This window comes from Rhinoderma darwinii, chromosome 2 (genome assembly GCF_050947455.1).
Source record: "Rhinoderma darwinii isolate aRhiDar2 chromosome 2, aRhiDar2.hap1, whole genome shotgun sequence".
Lineage (NCBI taxonomy): Eukaryota > Metazoa > Chordata > Amphibia > Anura > Rhinodermatidae > Rhinoderma > Rhinoderma darwinii.
The window spans coordinates 425,684,730-425,706,608 of NC_134688.1; the positions used below are offsets into that span (position 1 = coordinate 425,684,730).

Genomic DNA, 21,879 nt, shown 5'->3' on the forward strand with positions numbered 1-21,879 from the left:
TTTTCCTAAAGATCACTTGGTGGAGATGTCCGATAGCACCCACAGACATGAAGCCTCCTTGTTCAGCCAATCCAATTTCTGTAGGCCTTTATCGCTAACGGTTTTTAATGGTTCTTCTGCCCATACAGTTTTATACTATATTTCACAAAAACTATTTCACTTTACAGGGCATTGTAAAATAAATATTTTATGTGATTTTGCAATTCACTGTTAGAAAATAGATCTGTTATCTCGGTACTTGTAATGACTGCGTGTCATCGTTGTATAGTGTGTTCATAATAAGAACCCACTTTGGACCTTCCCGTGGCACCATTGTTCACAGGCGTAGTTTATTGATCCCGGGTTGCAGTACAAATCTACAGTATATCTGGGTCCACCAGCTAGCCACAAACATACGCTATATGCCACTGCAAATAATGGTGTTATACTTTATAGGCTGTATATACACTATTTGTAAAGTGAGATACTGTAGACAAATCTCACATAATTAAACATTGTGCTGTTTACATGGCCAGTTCCATTACTATGTCCTACTATGTCCTATGTGGCAGAATAACCTAAGGTCCAGCTGTCACAACCTTTGCATTTTCTAGTTCTATGCAACTGCTTTTGTCATTTCACTGTCAGATTAACATAATAAAATTCTCAAAACACAGGACATTTTTTTTGTCTTTTCCCCATTAAAGGGGTTGTACCAGAATCAACAATTATCACCTATCCACAAGATAGGTGATAATTGTCTGATCGCTGTGGGCCTCACCATCAGTCCCATAAGCTTTGAATGGAGCATCAGCTTGTATGCTTGACCGCCACTCCATTCAAAGTCCTCCTTACTGTGATCGAGCAGGGGGTTGGCGGTGATAATTGTCGATTCTGGTACAACTTCTTTAAGAATACAGAATGTTTTAGGATTTTCTATAACTTTTTGGAGGTGTGCTGACTGTCTAATTTGTGAATGACACAATTTGCGTGCACATACATACACAGTTATCGTTCTTATTCCTGGATTAGATCTCTTCCATGCGGGTCACTATAAGAGTATGTTGACACGGCTTATTTTCATGCTAATTTTGGAGCATAAAAGCTACGCTTTATGCTCCAAAGTACACTTCAAATACGTCTTCAAACAGTTTCCCATTGAGTTCAATGGAAAATACACTGTGTTGTTCACATGAGGCATATTTTTATGCTGCTGAATTAAAAAAAACGCCTCATAAAAATAAGCCTTGTAAAAAGAAGTAGCATGTCACTTCTTGAAGCGTTTTTGTAGTGTCAATAGAAAATCAGCTTAAAAAAATGGCTAAAAAAAAGCCTCAAAAGAAGCTTCAAATTTAAAAAAAAACCGTAATTTTCAGTTTCAAAAATGCCTTGAAATCCGAGGCTGTTTTCCCTTGAATATTTGTAAACCTGTACTGCCGCAGTTAACAAATAAAATAGTAATCTTCACTTGGATTCAGCATCCCTACAAAGGACACACACACGCACGCACGCACGCACGCACACACACACAGAGTCTCAGTGAATACACAACGAAAATGCAGCTTTCCTTTAGTCACTCAGCAGTTGCATTAAAGATCTTAAATGTTCTTAAAAATAGTTTTTTGCCATCTCTGCTTTCAGTACACATGACAACAAGAACTAATAAAATAAGAATCATAATCCTGGAAACCTTCCAGCACTGTTCTCTTTTTTTCTTTTTCCATAGTGCCCCTGGTCTCCAAGATCTGCCCTAGTGACACATACAAGGTTTGGAAAAGTGGGCAGAACCTGCGTGTAGACACAACACTACTTGGGTTTGATCACATGACTTGGCAACGAGGGAGCCGTAGTTTTATCTTCAGGGGACAGGGTAAGGAAATTTAGAGTCTGATGTATATGTACGTGACACTATTGCATATTTTATGCTGTCTCTAAATATAGACCTAACTATACATTCACAGAGAACAGCGCCGTGGTCATGGAAATCGATCATGACAGAAGAGTTGTCTTCTCGGAAACTCTTACTTTAGGTTCCCAGGACCATGAAGTTCTGCTGGCTGCTGTGCAGCCCACTGAAGAACAGGCCATGAGTCGCCTGACAGCCCCAGTGGTCACTACTCAGTTAGATACCAAGAACATTGCCTTTGAGAGGTGAGTAAGTAGAACAAAGGTACAGTAAATGTAAAAACATCGAGAATGTATCTTCCCAAAATCTTATTGTGTAGTGCAACTTTAATTGTTGAGTCACCTTTGAATGCCATTGTACAGTGTGTGTATATATATATATATATATATATATATATATATACACACACATACAAAGGTGAGTTAAAAATTATCCGCACTCTGGCTGTAGAATTTATTTTAATCAACTTTCAGAAAAGACAAATATTTTGACATAATCTCCCTGCTTTTAATTACAAGTTGTCAATCTGTCAACAAGCATTCGTATTCCCACATTAAAAAATGTTTTAGGCTGAGCTGCGAGCCACGAATGGACCGCTGTCTTCACTTCTTCATCAGACGTGAATTTTCGTCCTTTTAGGGCTTCTTTCAGGCGATCAAACAGGTGATAGTTTATCCAATAGAATAATTTCATGTGCACGCTCAATGTTGTCATCAGTTGTGGTCGTGTACGGGTGTCTGGCTCCTCCTTCGTGGCTGACACTTGTGCGACCTTTCTTGAACTTCTCTATCCATTCATACACGCTTCTTTGCGACAAAACACTTATTCCATACTGTGCACAAAGTCTTCACAAACTATCAGCTTTAGACAAACCCTCAGACCACAAAAAACGAATCACTGCACGCTGCTCTTCTTTCGTGCAAATCACAAGTGGAGCAGCCATTGTTTCTCGTTCTGCAGTCACAAATTAACAGATGTAACACGTTCAAACCTGCACAGCAGTGACTGGGGAGACAGCGCCCTCGTACGGAAAGCGCTAATAAGATAGTGCGGCCAACAGAAGTTTTAATATAACCAGAGTGCGGATAATTTTTGACTCACCCTCGTATGGGGGTATATATATATATATATATATATATATACATATATATATATATATATATATATATAGATATATATACAAACTATGTGGACAAAAGTATTGGGACACACTTATTGCATTCAGGTGTTTCATTCAATGCCATTGCCACAGGTGTATAAAACCAAGCTCCTAGCCAAGCAGCCGCCTTTACAAACATTTGTGCAAGAATCGGTCGTTCTAAAGGGCACTCTAAATTCGATCATAGTACTGTAAAAGAATGCCTCCGTTGCAACTAGTCAGTTCATGAAATGTATTCCCTCCTAGATATTCTACAATCAATTGTGAGTGGAATTAGTGTAAAGTTGAAGCGTTTAGGAACCACAGAAATTTAGCCATGAAGTGAAGACCACGTAAAGTTACAGAGCGGGGTCGTGGAGTTCTGAGGCGCATAGTGCATAAAAGTCGCCAAAGCTCTGCTGACTCAATAACTGCAGAGTTACAAACCTTCTCTGGCATTAACATCAGCACAATAACTATGTGCCGGGTGCTTCATGGCATGGGTTTCCATGGCTCATCAGCTTCATGACAAGCCTCATATCACCAAGCATAATGCCGAGCGTTGGATGGAGTGGTGTAAAGCCGCCGCCACTGGACTCTGGAGCAGTGGAAACGTGTTCTGTGGAGTGATGAATCACATTTCTCTATCTGGCAGTCTGATGGACCAGTCTGAATTTGGTGAATGCCAGGAGATTGTTACCTTCTGACTGCATTGTGCCAACTGTAAAGTTTGGTGGAGGAGGGATAATGTTATGCGATTGTTTTTCAGGGGTTGACCTAGGCCTCTTAGTTCGAGTGAAAGGAAATCTTAATGCTTCAGCATACCAAGACATTTTGGACAATTGTATTCTTCCGACTTTGTGGGAACAGTTTGGGGAAGGCCATTTTTCTGTTCCAGCATGACTGTGCCCCAGTGCACAAAGCAAGATCCATAAAGACATGGTTGTGTGAGTTTGGTGTAGAAGAACTTGACTGGCCCTCACAGAGACCTGACCTCAACCCCATCGAACACCTTTGGGATGAACTAGAAGGGAGATTGTGAGCCAGGCCCTCTCATCCAACATCAGTTACAAATTCTCTTCTGGGTGAATGGTCAAAAATTTCCACAGACACTCCAAAATCTTGTAGAAAGTGCTCCCTGAAGAACGGAAAGAGTTTTAACTGCAAAGTGGGATCAGCCCCACATAAATTCTATATATAATATATTTAGATATATATATATATATATATAGTTGAGTATCCATGTAAATAAATTGCATTATCTTGTATGAATCCAGAGTTACAGGATTTTTTTTATATATCAGGGCTACATTCCCAATTGGGCTGGTTGCTAATAAATACTATCTACAGGCTTTCTGTTGCTGGGACATTTCAGCTCTGAAGCCTGCATAATTGTAAATGCAGCTCTTGCATACAATACAGGCTGTAACTCATAAAACTTAAGTTATGCAATGTCTTTACAACATTATTATTTAATTCTATATGTGAACTGTAAATTGTTGTTCATACCGATGGGTTCCGCATCTCTGAGGACTATTATTGAAAAGGCTGTCATGACTAAAGGCAGTAATAATGTTATATTATTGGAGAACGTCTATTTATGCAATGCCTCAATATATTCTTGAAAGTAGCTCTAAAGGACGGTGGAGCTTTTCTTTGAGCGTTTGGCAAACATCTAGGTAGAAAGAGGTTGTTCAGTTCAAGTAGTAAAGAATAGATCTGGAGACCAGCTTAAAATAGCATTGCCAAGAACTGGTATTGTATTTAAAGCACTGAAGCTTAGATTTTTATTTCCTCGGCTAGCTTTATTGGAACAGTCAGGCAGCCCAGGTTGGCGGGACTTCAGCCTGGAGTGATACTTTTATGTACCATATTTTCATTACTTGGGCTGGAATATTCTGATAAAGTGTTGTGTGGCTCGGCAGCAGTTGATATATGAACAGCTCTTCTGTAATATAATAAATTGCTTCTGTTACTTTATAGATATGATCCTGCATCATGATTTTAAGAAGCACATTTGTGTTTTCTGTATTTCCCTTTACAGAAACAAATCAGGAATCCTCGGCTGGAGAAGTGAGAAAACTGAGGTTATCAACAGCTACGAGGCAAAGGTCAGAAGCATAACCTGAGCAATACACTAGATAGGGAAGAGTGGACTCGAACAGAAGGTTGCTGTATTATACAAGGTTGCTTGTATAATAAATTGTTGTGTAAGAAATGACGATGAATCTAAAAGAAATGTACTCCAATAAAATCACATGATCGGTGATCGGTGAGAGCTCCTTAGCTGCACATTGGGACCTCTGTACCTATCCAGGTCCAAACTCATTTATTTTTTTTGCATGCCCCTTTTCAGCCATCCCAGTGCCCCCTGTAAGGCTGGAATCACACTTGCAGTTCTTGGTGCCGTTTTTTAGCCAAAGCCAGGAGTACATGCAAATGAAAGAGAAGGTATAAAGGAAATAGTTATACATATCCTATCTTTTGTATCCACTCCTGTGTTTGTCTAAAAAATATGCAAAAAATAAAACTGCATTAAAATCTGCAAATGTCATTCCAACCTTATAGTAATAGCAGCCACATTAGTTAACATTTTGCTACAGTACATTAGTTAGTAACCCCCCTTTATGAGCATTTTGTAAATATGACAGTTTGTTAGTAATATTATTTCCCGCTCTGGTGGACCCGGCCCATCCCTTAATTTTATTTATTACATGGTGGGCGATTCAGTTTAATGTTCAGCATGTTACTACATAAATGTAAGGCCAAGCAGACCATCCCCCAACAATAATCGCGGACCAATGGGGGACCAGGAGCCGGACCTACGGCGATCACTGGGGTGCTGTTATTACAGAACGGTTTGTATTATTGGTACTTTATAGTTTGGTGTTAAATTGTATTACTTGAAGAATCTTTACTTGTTAACAATCCAGGAATATGGTGAATAAAGCTGATCATGCAGATAGTAGACAGACAATCTAATGTGTATTGAGATCTGCCTGAACCTTCCCTTGGAGAAAATCGGCTACCAAGCGTATCTGGCAACAACTTTGTGCCCTCTCCCAATTGACACGATCAGGAACTCTTAGCCGATCAAAACATTCTGTACACGATTATGGGGAGAGATAGCTGTTGTCTGGATGGGTATTCAGCCAACATCTATTTAATTTATATTGCTGACTTGGCATGGCTAGGGTCACAGTTTTTGCTTCTCAGTTTTATTTATTTATTTTATTATTTTTTGGGGGATATAGTTCTATTTACAGATGATTTATTTAAAGTGTTTGTGAACCGAGCCAAGTTGAAGCGCAGTTGATACATTTTTCATCAGTTTGCTTTACATAGAGGTAAATGTATTGTGTTTTTTAAAAAAAACAAACAAACAAACATCCATTTCTCATTTTTTGTCAAAATGTAAACAAAAGCTATTATGAACCTAATGTACAAAAAAACAAGTACAGCAAGGTAAAGCTATTGTTATAATACATACTGTTAGGCCAAGACCCACAGGGCCTGTTGTTCTGTAATGTTTTTTTCATGTAAAAGTTCCAAAAATTCCATTAAAAGATTGGAGGGTCTGTTTTTTTTTTTTTAGTACCACATTTTTATGGGTGTTGCGTTTTTGTGTTATTACTTCCAATTGTATGAACCTAGTCTTATAGGGGAGTTTTGGTGGCATCTAGAAACAAGTATCATTTTGGTACCTCAGTTTACCGCCATGACCACACAACCATATTGTGGAGGAAATTTCTCACAATTGTGCAGAATAATGTCACTCTTAGGCTGGGTTCACACAACCTATTTTCAGGCGTAAACGAGGCGTATTATGCCTCGATTTACGCCTGAAAATACGGCTCCAATACGTCGGCAAACATCTGCCCATTCATTTGAATGGGTTTGCGACGTACTGTGCCGACGACCTGTCATTTACGCGTCGTCGTTTGACAGCTGTCAAACGACGACGCGTATAATGACTGCCTTGTCAAAGAAGTGCAGGACACTTCTGTGAACGTAATTTGAGCCGTTCTTCATTGAATTCAATGAAGAACAGCTCAAATATACGGACGTCAAAGACGCCTCGCAAAATGCGAGGAGGAGCATTTACGTCTGAAACGACGGAGCTGTTTTCTCCTGAAAACAGTCTGTCATTTCAGATGTAAAAGCCAGTTATCGTATGCACATACCCTAAATCAGTAAGGGTATGTGCACACGATAACTGGCTTTTACGTCTGAAATTACAGACTGTTTTCAGGAGAAAACAGCTCCGTCGTTTCAGACGTAAATGCTCCTCCTCGCATTTTGCAAGGCGTCTTTGACGGCCGTATATTTGAGCTGTTCTTCATTGAATTCAATGAAGATCGGCTCAAATTACGTTCAAAGAAGTGTCCTGCACTTCTTTGACGAGGCAGTCATTATACGCGTCGTCGTTTGACAGCTGTCAAACGACGACGTGTAAATGACAGGTCGTCGGCACAGTACGTCGGGAAACCCATTCAAATGAATGGGCAGATGTTTGCTGCCGTATTGGAGCCGTATTTTCAGGCGTAAATCGAGGCATAATACGCCTCGTTTACGCCTGAAAATAGGTAGTGTGAACCCAGCCTTAGGGTATGTTCACACGACAGCGTCCGTAACGGCTGAAATTACAGGGATGTTTTCGGGAGGAAACATCCCCGTAATTTCAGCAGTAACGGCATGTGCAGGCGCTTGAACGCCGCGTCCATTACGGACGTAATTGGCGCTGATTTTCATTGGAGTCAATGAATAACGGCTCCAATTACGCCCCAAGAAGTGACAGGTCACTTCTTTCACGCGGGCGTCTATTTACGCGCCGTCATTTGACAGCGGCGCGTAAATATACGCCTCGTGTGAACAGACAAACGTCAGCCCATTGCTTTCAATGGGCTGATGTTTGTCAACGCTATTGAGGCGCATTTTTCGGACGTAATTCGGGACAAAAACGCCCGAATTACGTCCGTAATTAGTGTGTGTGAACATACCCTTACAGTCAGTTCAGAAAAGTGATACCTGCATAGTCAGATAATAAATATGTAACAAGCAAATGATTGTAATATACCTATGCAATTCTCTTCTCAGGTATATGGGGCTTCCAATGTAGAACTAATTACTAGAACCCGCACAGAACATTTATCAGACCAGCACAAGGGAAAGAGCAAAGGTAATGTCAAATTCTCAGATAGTTTCCAGTTACAATTGAACTGTAATATTGTAAATCCCCAGCACTTTGGAGCTGACAAATAATGTGGCTGATGGGCGACATTACTAAATGGGCTGGTAAACCCTTGAACAGTTTATTTTTAACACATTTAAAGCAGGTTCTTGAAGCTAGAAAATGCAGAAATGTGTGGTCTTACTGTGAAGAGGAGTCCGTTGGGAGATGAGCATTAGAGAGCCCAAATAAATCCCATTAGGCAAATGAAATGGTGAAGAAATGTTTACACCCTAGTGCAAAGCACACCATTTTATACTGGTATCATAGTAAAGACATTGTTTTCATAAAAAAAACAATTACTGGACTACATTATATGAATTATACTAAAAGGTTGTACCGAGATGTATGTCTAGATTTCCATTTACGTTTCCATTCTGATCACTGCTAAGTGGCTTCTTCATACCCTTAAAAGTTGGAAATGTGTTATAGAAATTGCTAAATTATTTGGGATTCCAATAATATCTATTGTAGATCAAGCCCCCCCCCCCCCAGTTATACGTATTAGATACCTATGGGTCTGTCTCGAATTTAACCTGGAATTTTTTTTTTTCAAACTGTGTATGCTGGTCTGGAATCCCACCAGTCATGAGAATTAGGTACCACTTTGGGTGTCATCCATCACAGCATGACTCTCGTCTGTGTCTGATATTGCAGTATTTGTTCTTGTGATCATTGGGGGTCCCAGTGGTCAAACCTACACCGATCACAACTGATGGACTATCCAAAGATATGCCAATATTATATTAAAGTAAGGAAACTCTTTAGATTCTGATTTAGTTCTGCAGACTCAAGCAATAAAAGTCCACAAGGCTCTCTTCACATCTGTGTCGGAAGATACGACACTGTGACGGATCCATCGCACAACGAACACCAGCGGCGCTTGATGAACTCATTGATTTACAATGAGGTCTGTTGGGTTTCGCCAAGGTGTCCGAAATTTTGACCTCAAAATAGTGCTGCATGCCGCACTATTTTACCCGTCGAATTTGACGGAATCTGCAACGGAAGATCCAAACGGAGCGAACCGAACCAAATGTTAACATCGCTTTATAAATACATCAGAATCATTTTACCAGATTGTCCACCCAGCCAGAAGACAAGCCCCGCTAAACATCAACAATGGAGGTTTGTGAACTTCTGTAGTTGTCCTCCTCAGACACGACATCTTTATATACGATTCAGCATGCTTCCATCTACTGTACACCCCTTAATGAAATTTCCAGAACTAAGGACCTACGGGGGACTCTGGGAAACCAAAAGTTTATATTAAAGAAGGGTAATAACATAAAAACGTTTGGTTATCCCATACATGTCCCGGTTTATTCTAGACGACCCTTGACATGCTGTATACAACACTACGGTATATGTCTGTGCTAAAAAAGAAGATAATAAATTGATGCATGCATATCAGCTGCCTGTGTAGCTTTATAGAATTAGTGTTCTGAAAAGATAGCAATAGCAACACCTGCAGGCTGCCCGAAGGTACTACACACATATAATCTACAGTATGTGTGTAACTCCCCAATCATATTCCAACATTAAAGTGGAGGTTCATTTTTGCCATTACTGTTATTCCCTAATATGTACTTATTAGGGTGTGTTCACATCAGCGTTCGGTTTCCGTTGATGGGTTTCGTCAGACCCTTCCGTAGGATGAACCCATCAAGGGAAAGGCAAACGGAAACCATAGCTTCTCTCCGTTCCTTAAGATTTCTGTTTCTTTATGGAATCAATAGGGCAGTCGACTGCGCTATTGATTCTATCACACTCCCTGATCTGACTCCTTTCCTTTACCCCCTTATTACATTAGTCATCAGAACCTCTGACCCCCTTTCAGCAGTGTTCCCCACAATCCTTGCCCCCTACTGCACTTCATGTCTGTCATACATAGATACTGACTGGTGAGGTGCTCATGCAGCTTTATTTACTACCCTATTTTGAGTGGGGTCCTCACTCCTCTTGAATGAATTGTATATTAGTTTTGTCACTATGTAATGTCTGATTGCCTGATGTTCCCTCTGAATAGTAAAGTGCTGCGGCATATGTTGGCACTATATAAATAATTATTCTTATTTTTGTTATGTACAGGTCCATAATATGCCATGTGTGTGAGCCCTTACTGCTATTATTCTTTTCCGTTCTATGTCCGCACATTGACAGCAGCACTGATTCTGGAACAATTACAGACAGGCACATCTACAATTGAATATTTCTTTAGGATATCATCTAAAATGTTGGTTTATCCTTCAATAACAGGCAATACAGTATAATGCGACTATCCCCATAATCCTTTAGTAGAAATGCTATATATTAGTCACAGTCATAGGTAGGACAATGGTCCGGTCCATCCTCAATTGTGTTATTACATCTCAATTTTCCTTCCAGGTAGTAAAACGCCTCTGCAGTCATTCCTGGGCATAGCAGAGCAGCATGTAGGACCAAACAATGGGGTGAGTATTATTTTGTGATAGCTGAATCCTTGATTCCCTGCCTCCGCTGTGTGACTGTACTTATGCGGATGGTATTAGCTGTCTTCGTGAAATAAGAATTTAGAGCAAATCAATACCTGGTGTGGCAGAATCTGCACATATCAGTTTTCTGTCTGACAGTTGTCAATAATTGTATCCTGAAGACCTAAAATTACCTCTACTTGAAGATAGAGACATTGCTCTTCAGTTTACAGGCGTCTTAATGGGTGGCAATAAAACAAGCTCTCTTTAGGGCTTATTCAGACGAACGTAAAATACGCGCGTGCAACGCGCGTGATTTTCACGTGCGTTGCCCGTAGCTATATTAGACAATGGGGCCGTGCAGACATGGCAGCGTTTTTTGCGCAGCGTTGCTCCGTTGCAAAAAACTCACGACATGTCCGTTGATTCACCGTTTTCAACGCATCACGCACCCATTGAAGTCAATGGGTGCGTGAAAACCACGCATGTCGCACGGAAGCACTTCCGTGCGAACTGCGTGTTTGCGCAACAGCTGTCAAAAGGATGAATGTAAACAGAAAAGCACCACGTGCTTTTCTGTTTCCAAGCATCCAAACGGAGTGTCTTTGCGATTAGCGAACCCCGACAACCGAAGCTAACTTCACCGGGTTCGGCCAAACTCGTTTTGGCCGAACCCGGCAAAAAAATTTCCGGTCCGCGACGTCGGGAGACATTCACTGTGCATGGTGCTGAAAGAGTTAAACTGGTTCAGCACCATGGACAGTGACTTGCGATCCCAAAATACATGAACCTGTAAAAAAAAAACGAAGTTCTAACTTACCGATTACTCCTGTCTCCTTCCTGCAGTCCGACCTCCCGGGATGACACTTCAGTTCAAGTGACAGCTCCAGCCAATCACAGGCCAAGCATTGGCTGCAGCCAATCACAGGCTGCAGCGGTCACTTGGACTGCCGCGTCATCCAGGGAGGTGGGGCTCGATGTCAAGAGAGGCGCGTCACCAAGGACGCGTCACCAAGGCAACGGCCGGGAAGTTCTCGGTAAGTAGGAACTTTATCTTTTTTTTTTACAGGTTTTTCGCTGTTGTGTTCGGCATTCACTGTCGAGGGTGCTGAAAGATTTAGCTCTTTCAGCACCTTGGACAGTGACGGGCGTCGACAAGCCTCATCTCTATGATGCCGGCTGCGCGAAAATCACGCAGCCGCGCATCAGACACGGATGACACACGCAGCTGTCAAATAGTGTTTGCGCGCGCAAAACGCTGCGTTGTTTGCGCGCGCAAAAACGCAACGCTCGTGTGAATCCGGCCTTAGTATGATGTATATTCATTCACCTGTTAGAGAAAATAAGATGTAAAAGCTAGATCTTAATTTGTAAGTAAGGTCTATTGCCAAAATATTTATATTGTGTGAATCTTATGAGCTTTTTTTTATAGTACAGGTACAACAGACTTAAGAAATAAATCTCATGGACACTGTAAAGATATATCAGACTGCCCTGTGTGAATCTGAAGTCTGCGTTCACATGGCCATATGCACACAACCATAGGGACCATAGTAATGGTCCGCAAAACCACGGATCCGTTGAGGTCCATTTGTCCGCAAAACACCTTCTGTAGTGCATTCGTGTGTGATCAGTATTCACGGATCCGGAAAAATAGGAAGGCTGGAATTGGTCCCAATCCCCTAAGTAGGTCACATGATTCGCAAATACGGACAGTAAAATGACATGACCTGAGTTTTTGAGGCCTGGACCGCGGCACCCACACGGTTCTTTGAACATAACGGTTGTGTGCATGGGGCCATATAAATGAATGGGTCCGTGTTCTATCCGCAAAAATGTGGATATGACACAGACAAAACACCACCGTCGTGTGCATGAGGAATGGAGCTTTATGTTTAGTGTCAAGATCAGAATTGGATCCCACCATAGAATACGCCTTCTGAAAAGATATTTGGTAAATGTTTTTTTACATTCCCATAACTGGATTTGATCCAATTTTTGGAGGTAAACACACAGAGCCATGATATGCAAGGTTGAATAAAAGCTGACTGGTATGGGCAGGATGCCAGGATCCCTGATGGATATGGTATACCGATTCAAGTTCATGAGCTAGTTGGCCCTTTGGATGGACTGAAACGCAACTATCAAAATAATTGTCAGTTTTTCAAGACAAACAGTGTTACAAGAAGAAGTCATCAACTTTTAAGGAAATCGTTTGTAATGAAGGACAATATTTAATCACATGGGTTCAACTACTCCACTGCTTGACTATCTAGAAAAGGTTTAAAAAATTAACAACCTAGACCTCTTTCTCGCCAGCTTCCTCGTGTTGGGGAATACAGCACACTGGTTCTTTAGACTGGCGTATCATCTCTGCCACCATCCAAAGTTGATGTGCTGTACATCACTCCACAGACATGCCTTACCCCTTCCATCCTGCTCACTTATTGTCACGTAGGGTTCGTGGAGCCACTGAGCTGTACCGCATTGGCGGTGTGGCAGCTGGCCAAAAGTCTATAGTTCGTATAGGGTACCTATGGCAGCTTGGACAGTAGCAAGGCAAGCTCGGCTGGGACTAGGCAGCAGGTAGACGTCAGACGTGGGGTGTCAGGACAGGCGTGAAATACAGCACAGCACGACTCTGGCTCAGCACGGCACACGACCAGGATAGAAAGGGATACAGGAACAGGAACTGGAACAGGATCTAGAACAGGAACACACTAGGAGACCATCGCATAGAAAAACTTAGGGTACGACAACAACGCTCAGGCATAGACGCAAGGGGCTGAACCCCTCTTATAGTCCAGAGCACTCATGGGCTTATAATTCATTAAAGTCTGGTGCGCACGCTACCCCTTTAAGAGCGGGCACGAGCGTGCGCGTGCACCCTACGGGATCCGGCCTAGGTGAGCGGAAGCGAGCGCTGGCGTCTCCAGAGGAGGAGACTGGGGCCAGCGCTCGCCGACCCATGGCTGAATCTGACGGCCCGCAGCCACGGACATGACACTTATGGGGGGCGTTACTTTTACTACTGAGTAAAAATTCAAGTGGCGTTGTTACTGAGAATCAATTAAAGAGGATTTACACCCAAACCTTAAAATGCTCTTATATTAGTAAATCAGTTAAAAGTTAGAAGGATAGCAAAAGATAGACAATTATGATGTAAATATCAATATGATTGACTTCATAGGGCTAGTGTTTATATCCGCCAATATAGCTTTCACTTCTCTCACAGTAAATTGTAAAACATTGTCATTTTTTCTGTTCATTTGTGGCAGCCATTTTTGAACTGACAGCAAGAAGTGCAGCCATATTGGTTTTCACTTTTGAATTAGGTTTTCCGATACCGACAGCAAACTCATTTTAAAAGTTATGTACACCTTCTAAAGTAATTTATTTAATTTTTTTATAAAAAGGTCGGTCTGTTTTGTGCAACTTTATAATTAGTTTTTATTAAAAATAATTTTTACTTTTTGAGATACAGCTGCTCTGCAATCTGTATAGAGAGCAGCTGAATCGTACGCAAAGACCTGAATCTGTCATGTCCACGGGACTGACGGGTTCAGTTTCAGCCGGTCCTGCGTGTCTCTGACATGTAGGATCCACCTGTAATCCATCACATCTAAGTTATGAACTTAGATGTGATGCATAACAGGTGGATCTGTGATGGATAACAGGTGGATCCTGTGTGGCAGAGACACGCAGGACCTGCTGACACTGAACCCGTCAGTCCTGGGGACTTGATGGGTACAGGATTCAGCAGAAGATACAGCTGCTCTGTTTATAGAATACATAGCAGCTGTATCTCATAGTAAAAATATTTTTTAATAAAAACGAATTATAACATTGTACAAGACACACTGATTGATCTCCTTATTTAAAAAAAATTGCTTTCAAAGTTTGCATAACCTTTAAGCTTTGAGTAGAAATTATTAACATTCAATTGAGCCCTTAGTGGCCAAATGGTGAGAAAATATAAAGGCTTTGTATAGAAAGTGATAGGCGTCAGTACTCATAACAAAAAACAAACACACTATCAGATTAGGCTCTGATCATACTGTGTTCCATTCCATCAGTGTCCAATGTTTTTGCAGGAATAACATAGTCTGCAGCTGTATTTTTGCTGTCAAAACCACTGGAACCCTTACAGAAACCATTATAAGTCAGTGGGATCCGTCATGATTCATTGAGATCTGGTTGAAAAAAGATCTGTCATACTGGTCATGGCTCGATTAAGAATGTAATCCATGATGGTAATGGAAACAGAGCATTTCGGTGGCCATACACATTAGATGTATGTCGGCAGAACCCGCCGATTTTAGCGGGATCCGCCGACCATCTAATGGTTATGGCGGCGTCCTGACTTTCCACTAACGGCAGATGCTAGAGGAGAGAAGGGTCAGGCATATTGAATTTCAACATGCCCAATCCTTTTGAACGTTATTATAAAAGCTGATGACAGAGGAGTCTGGCAGCGGCTTTCTTCCTGAGAACACGTGTTTGGTGGAGTCGGGAGGAATAGCTATCGGCCGAACGAGGGTGTATGGCCAGACTAAGACAGGAGCCAACTTTTACTAGAAAAATGTGGCTAAATGCCTTGGGAATTTATGCTTTATAGGGGATGTCAGAACAGAATATGCATTTATCATCAATTTGTCCTCAGTCCTTCTAAATAGACACATCCTTCAGTTACCAAGAGAAGGCCCATTAGATTAATATGTCTTTTTTGGCTTTGATTAATACATCATGGAACTCCTACCCTTAAGTTGAAGCACAATTTGCTTTTCATAATACACTCAGTGATGCCTGGCAAACGTCCACTGCCATCAGCTGACCAAGTTCTATGGTGAATCATGTCTAAAAGTATTTAATTGTACAGGAAACAAATATAATAGACTTCATGGTGCCAATGTATGTCTGCCATCATAGCTCTCATTTTTCCCACTGTAAATTATAAGAAATAACAAACCCTTAAAGAGGCTCTGACACCAGATTATAAGTGTCCGATCTCCTACATAATGTGATTGGCACTGTAATGTACATGACAACAGTGGTTTTTATTTTGAAAAACGATAATTTTTTAACAAGTTATGAGCAATTTTAGATTTATGCTAATTAGTTTCTTAATAGACAACTGGGCGTGTTTTTACTTTTTACCAACTGGGCGTTGTACAAAGGAGTGTATGACGCTGACCAATCAGTGAACAATCAGCGACCAATCAGTGTCATACACTTCTCATTGTTACAGCGTGATTTTGCAGTGAAAGAAGCTGGGCTGGAACAATGAGAAGTGTATGACGCTGATTTGTCGCTGATTGGTTACTGATTGGTCACTGATTGGTCAGCGTCATACGCCTCTCTTCACAACGCCCAGTTGGTAAAAAGTAAAAACACGTCCAGTTGTCTATTAAGAAACTAATTAGCATAAATCTAAAATTGCTCATAACTTGCTCAAAAATGATTTATTTTTCAAAATAAAAAGCACTGCTGTCACCTACATTACAGCGCCGATCACATTATGTAGGAGATAGGCCACTTATAATCTGGTGACAGAGGCTCTTTAAATGAAATAATTGGACAATGACATGTCACCATGAAAGAATAGGAAAATGACATGTCACCATGGACATTTCTGGGGTTGCAGCTGGCTTGTACCATTACTATTCTTGTTTTCATGAACATATGCTGCCATCAATACGCTGTCTCGGGGGAATTGTACAGTACACAGCAATCCAAGGCAAATGCTGCAATGCATGGTTGTTTTTATTAATTTTTAAAGATCAAGTGGAGGGAACTATGGTATGTATAGAGGAAAGGGGACCAAATAGCAGAAATCATGGGAAATAATCCCTTGATGGAGCTTAGAAAGTCATGTTTTATGCATACCTAATACACTATACCGGGTACTGGTATACTCCTAGGTGTTAAAGCGGTTCATAATTTTAAATGTACTTTTTCTGTTTTTGTTTTAGCAGACACTAATCACCCAGACATTTAGCCAGACTAACCCAACAGCCATTACTCCAGATGAATACTTTGACCCAAATTTTGAATTAGGACAACGGGACATGGGGCGACCCATGGAACTTACTACCAAAACTCAGAAGTAAGTTTAGCCTAAGGTGAATATTCCCAGTGTTACATTGTAGAATTAGGACTTTTTCAGTAGATAAAATATTTTTGTAGTAATGAAGCCATTATCCAAATTTAAAAATCGTTAGCTATAATAAAGTGGCTACAGTTGCTCTTCTGGGTGCGCTGTCCAGTTAGCTTCTAACTTGCACATCTACAGATATGTGAGCAAATGTTCAAACAAAGAAAAGGGGCTTAGCTATAGGGGTTGCAGAAGTTGGGGTCTCACCTCGAGTCCTGCAGCCTAATTGGGCCAAAATGGTCTCTCTGAGCCTGAGAACAGAACTTTAAATCACATGTGATAGCTTGGGCCCAGGAGCTTTAAAGAGCTTGTCCCAAGAAATGTTATCCCCTAACCACAGTAGAGTTGATAACATGATGATCGGTGGGGGTCTGACAGCTGGGACCCCCACTGATCATGAGAACGGGCGAACCATTCCTCCGAATGAAAGGAGCGGCAGGTCGCTGTACCTTCAGTCCCATAGACAGTGAATGGAGCGGCAGTGCGCATGCTCGACCTGTCGCTCCATTCATTCTGAGGAATGAAACTCCTGTTCTTGTGATCCCTTCAAGTTACGTCTCTAATCTAGTATCAATAAATCATGGATTGAGTGTTTTATTTATATTTCATCATTGATATCTACAAGTTTATTTTATTTTCGACATTCAGGTTTAAAGCCAAACTTTGGTTGTGTGAAGATCATCCGTTGTCTTTGTCAGAACAGGTAGCACCAATCATTGACCTCATGGCAATAAGCAACGCACTTTTTGCAAAACTTCGTGATTTTATTACTCTCAGGCTACCCCCAGGATTCCCTGTGAAAATTGGTAAGTGATATGTCTACATGTAGTTTTAATTGAATTATGTTGTTTATTTAAACTTCACTGCGTGAATGAGGCTTAAAGGGGTTATCCAGGTTTTTAAAATTGATGGTCTATGTAAGAAAACCATGTTAATAAAGAAAAGGCTACAGCACTCATAGGAGCACCGTGGCCCCTTCAAACAGCTGATCAGCTGGTGTGCCGAGAGTCGGAGCCCCACCGATCTAACACCTATCCAAGAATGGGCCATCAATTTTAAACCCTCCCTGACATCCCCTGTATATATATTTGGTGGAGGTTGGGTAAGGTAGTATGGAGCGGGCTTACGGGCTGAGCCTGTTGCATAGAATGAGTGTGTCAGCTGTATGTAACAGCCAACACTTCAGTGTGACGAGCGGGATACTGCTAGTTTAACACCATAGATGGTGCGATCAAAAGCGTCAGCGGCATCTAAGCCGTTAGAAACAGGGGCGGCCCCGTGTGATTTTGCATCGGCCCCCGATGGTTAGCATGGCAGCCTGGGGGCTGAATACAGGCCCCCAGGTCTGCCATGTTTGTACTCCTATGAAGCCGTTCATAAGAGACTGTCAGTATCACGATATACAGCAATTCATTATTATTGCAGTATATCATGCAAGCGATCCATCGATCGCTGATTGAAGTCCTCTAGGAGGACTAATAAAAAAAGTTAAGTACAGTTATATATAGTTTTAAAAAATATATATATATATTAAATGTTAAAAAACCTCCCTCAAACGCAATGTGAAAAATGAACATAACTGGTATTGCCACACCGTGAAAGTCTGAACTATTACATTATAATGTTATGTTATCTGCAAAGTGAATGCCGTAAGAAAATAAAATATTATAACGACAGAATTGCTGTTTCTTGGTTACTTCATCTCCCACAAAAAAATTTAATAAAAAAGTGATCAAAAAGTCTACAGCTCGACCTGCAAAAAGTAAGCCCTGACACAAAACTGATTTTATTTCTAACAATCAGTTTTTCCTTGTAAAAGTAGTAAAACATAAAAAAATGATATAACTCTTTTTTACCGCACAGTGAGAACGAAAACCCCCAAAAAATGGATGAATCACAGGTTTTTTTCCCATTTCACCCCACAAAGAATTTTTTTCCAGTTTCTCAGTACATTATATGGTACGATAAATGGTGACGTGAAAATCTACAACTCATCCCACAAACAACAAGCCCTCATACGGATATATTGATGGAAAAATGTAAAATGTTATGGCTTTTGGAATGTGGGGGAACGAAAAATGGCTGCAGCGGGAAGGGGTTAAAAGTCTGGATAACCCCTTTAAAAGAAAAACATTCCTATTATGAAAAGTAATTTTTCTAAAAATTTGTTAATACGCAAAAAAAGGTAGTAAAGAACATATTCATAAACAGTCGAGTCCAGAAGTATTTGGACAGTGACAATTTTCATCATTTAGCCTCTCTACGCCACCACAATGGGTTTAAAACAAAGCAATGAAGATGTGACTTAAATTCAAGGGGTTTAACGAAATGTTGCGTTAACTGTTTAGAAATTCCAGTCATCTTTTACATAGTCCCTCCATTATCACAGGCTCAAAAGTAATTGGAGAAACTGACATAATTATAAATGTAAGAATTATTTTTAATAATTGAATATAAATCCTTTGCAGTCAATGACTGCCGGAAGTCTGGAACCCATGGACATGACCAAATAATGGGTTTCTGCCCTTGAGACGCTTTGCCAGGCCTTTACTGTAGCGGCCTTCAGTTGCTGCTTGTTTGTGGGTCAATCTGCCTTCAGTTCTGTCTTCAGTAAATGAAAAGCATGCTCTGGTACAAGTTTATCTTGTTTTCATCTGTGCAAAAAATCTTGTTCAAGAACTAGGCGGCTTTTTTTCTATGTTTTCTAGCAAAGTCTAATCTGGCCTTTCTGTTCTCAAGTGTTAGGGTATGTTCACACGCAGTGTTTTCAGACGTAATTCGGTCGTTTTACGCCTCGAATTACGCCTGAAAAAAACGGCTCCATTACGCCTACAAAAATCTGCCCATTGATTTCAATGGGTTTTACGATGTTCTGTTCCCACGAGGTGTCATTTTACGCGTCGCTGTCAAAAGACGGCGCGTAAAAAGGTGCCCGCGTCAAAGAAGTGCATGTCACTTCTTGGGACGTCTTTGTAGCTGTTTTTCATTGACTCCACAATAACGTCCGTAAAATACGGTGCGAAAAACGCGAGCAGTTACAAAAACGTCTGAAAATCAGGAGCGAAAACAGAGGCGTAATTTCAGATGTATTTTAATGATTTGAACAAATCTCATGCACATGCTGCGTTAAAAAGCCCGTCATAAATTGACCTGCGGTGCTGTTTTTTAATCCGCAGCATGTCAATTTATGCTGCATAATCACTGCTTTTCTGTTGCGGGTTTTCCCCATTGAATTCAATGAGGAGGTAAAACCCGCAATAAATAGCAGATGTTGCGATTTTTGCAGTTGAAAAGCTGCAATTCTGCCCAAAAAAATCTCATACTTACCCAGATCTCTCTGCTCCAGGGTCCACCCCGTCCTCCAGTGATGACGTTTCATACAATGTGATTGCTGCATCCAATCACAGGCTGCAGCGGCCACATGGGATAAAATGTCATCCCAGGAGGGCAGGATGTCAGAGGGACGGGTCGCCATGGTTACGGCTAGGGTAAGTATGAACAACATGGTGCAGTTTTTAGGATGGAATTTGCTGCGGGTCCTAGGTTGGATACACTGCGCAGTTTTACGCAGCGTCTCCAACCCGGCCTAAGAGTTCCTATGAACTGCTACCAAATGCAAGAGCACTACTTGAAATCAACTCCAGACCTTTTAACGCCATAATTTGTCATGAAATATGGATGGAACAGTCCCCACTTCCCATTAGTCTACTAACCAATTACTCTTGAGCCTGTGAAAATGGAGTGACCCAATAAAAAAATGGATATAACTCCTAAACGGTTATTGCAATATTTTTGTTAAATGCCTTAATTTAAAGCTGAAAGTCTCTACTTCACTCATATCTTCATTGCTTTGTTTCAAACTGGTGTCCAGAGTATAAATGATGAAAATTGTGTCTTTATCCAAATACCTGACTGTATTCGTTATTTGCAATTGGTATTTCATTATAAGGGTATGTGCACACACACTAATTACGTCCGTAATTGACGGACGTATTTCGGCCGCAAGTCCCGGACCGAACACAGTGCAGGGAGCCGGGCTCCTAGCATCATACTTATGTACGATGCTAGAAGTCCCTGCCTCGCTGCAGGACAACTGTCCCGTACTGCAGGGGCGTAACTAGGAAAGACTGGGCCCCATAGCAAACTTTTGACTGGGGCCCCCCCTCTGCTGGGTATCACACAACCCCCCCCTCCTTTGTAGATAGTGCCTCCCTATAGATTCCACCACACAGCACCCCCTATAGATGGCACCATACACAGCCCCCTGTAGATGATGCCATACAGACCCCCTCTGTAGATAACGTCATACAGCCCCCCCTGTAGATAACACCATACAGCCCCCTCTGTAGATAACACCATACAGAACCCCTCTGTAGATAACGCCATATAGCCCCCCCCCCCAAAAAAAAAACGGCCTATAGTTTGTCCTACAAAAGACATGCATCCCCTATCCACAGGATAGGGGATACATGTGTGATCGCTGGCAGCGATAAGGAGAACGGTTGGACCGAAAGTCCCCCGAAGTTCTCCATGACTAACCTCGGACTTCCGGCGTCTGCGCAGCTCAATAAAAATGAAAGGAGCGCTGGTCACGCATGCGCATAAGCGGGACCGGCGCTCCATTCATTTCTACGGAGCTGCCGACACAGACCCCGGAAGTCCGAGGTTTGTCATGGAGAACTTAGGGGGGACTTTCGGTCCCCCGTTCTCCTCATCGCTGGGCGTCCCAGCGATCCCACATGTATCCCCTATCCTGTGGATAGGGGATGCATGTCTTTTGTAGGAACAACCCCTTCAGTGGTGTCGCGCTGTAGCAGCCATAGCGGCTGCTAGCGGAGCCTGCGGCCATGGGAGGGGGCCGTGCCGGCGGGTGCCACGGGCCCCCTCATGCTGCAGGCCCTGTAGAAGTCGCTACGGCTGCTATAGCGGTAGTTACGCCACTGCGTATAGGTTTGTACGGCGTAAAACTACAGCTCCCAGCATGGCCGGAACAATGGTAAGGATATGCTGGGAGATGCG

At 41.7% G+C, this 21,879-nt stretch overlaps 1 protein-coding gene across 7 annotated transcripts in view; it reads left to right on the top strand.

Annotated features, from left to right (window-relative positions):
- The window catches only part of ANKRD13B (ankyrin repeat domain 13B), a 182,915-nt gene that overhangs the window by 148,622 nt on the left and 12,414 nt on the right, over positions 1–21,879 (top strand). For 4 of the 7 annotated variants that reach the window (XM_075854318.1, XM_075854320.1, XM_075854322.1 and 1 more), the window contains exons 5-11: positions 1,706–1,849; positions 1,941–2,130; positions 5,068–5,134; positions 8,121–8,202; positions 10,642–10,706; positions 16,679–16,812; positions 17,509–17,666. In XM_075854318.1, coding sequence (XP_075710433.1) covers positions 1,706–1,849; positions 1,941–2,130; positions 5,068–5,134; positions 8,121–8,202; positions 10,642–10,706; positions 16,679–16,812; positions 17,509–17,666 — 840 coding nt within the window. The remainder of the gene's footprint in view (positions 1–1,705; positions 1,850–1,940; positions 2,131–5,067; positions 5,135–8,120; positions 8,203–10,641; positions 10,707–16,678; positions 16,813–17,508; positions 17,667–21,879) is intronic. The other 3 variants (XM_075854319.1, XM_075854321.1, XM_075854323.1) reach the window with 1 other exon arrangement.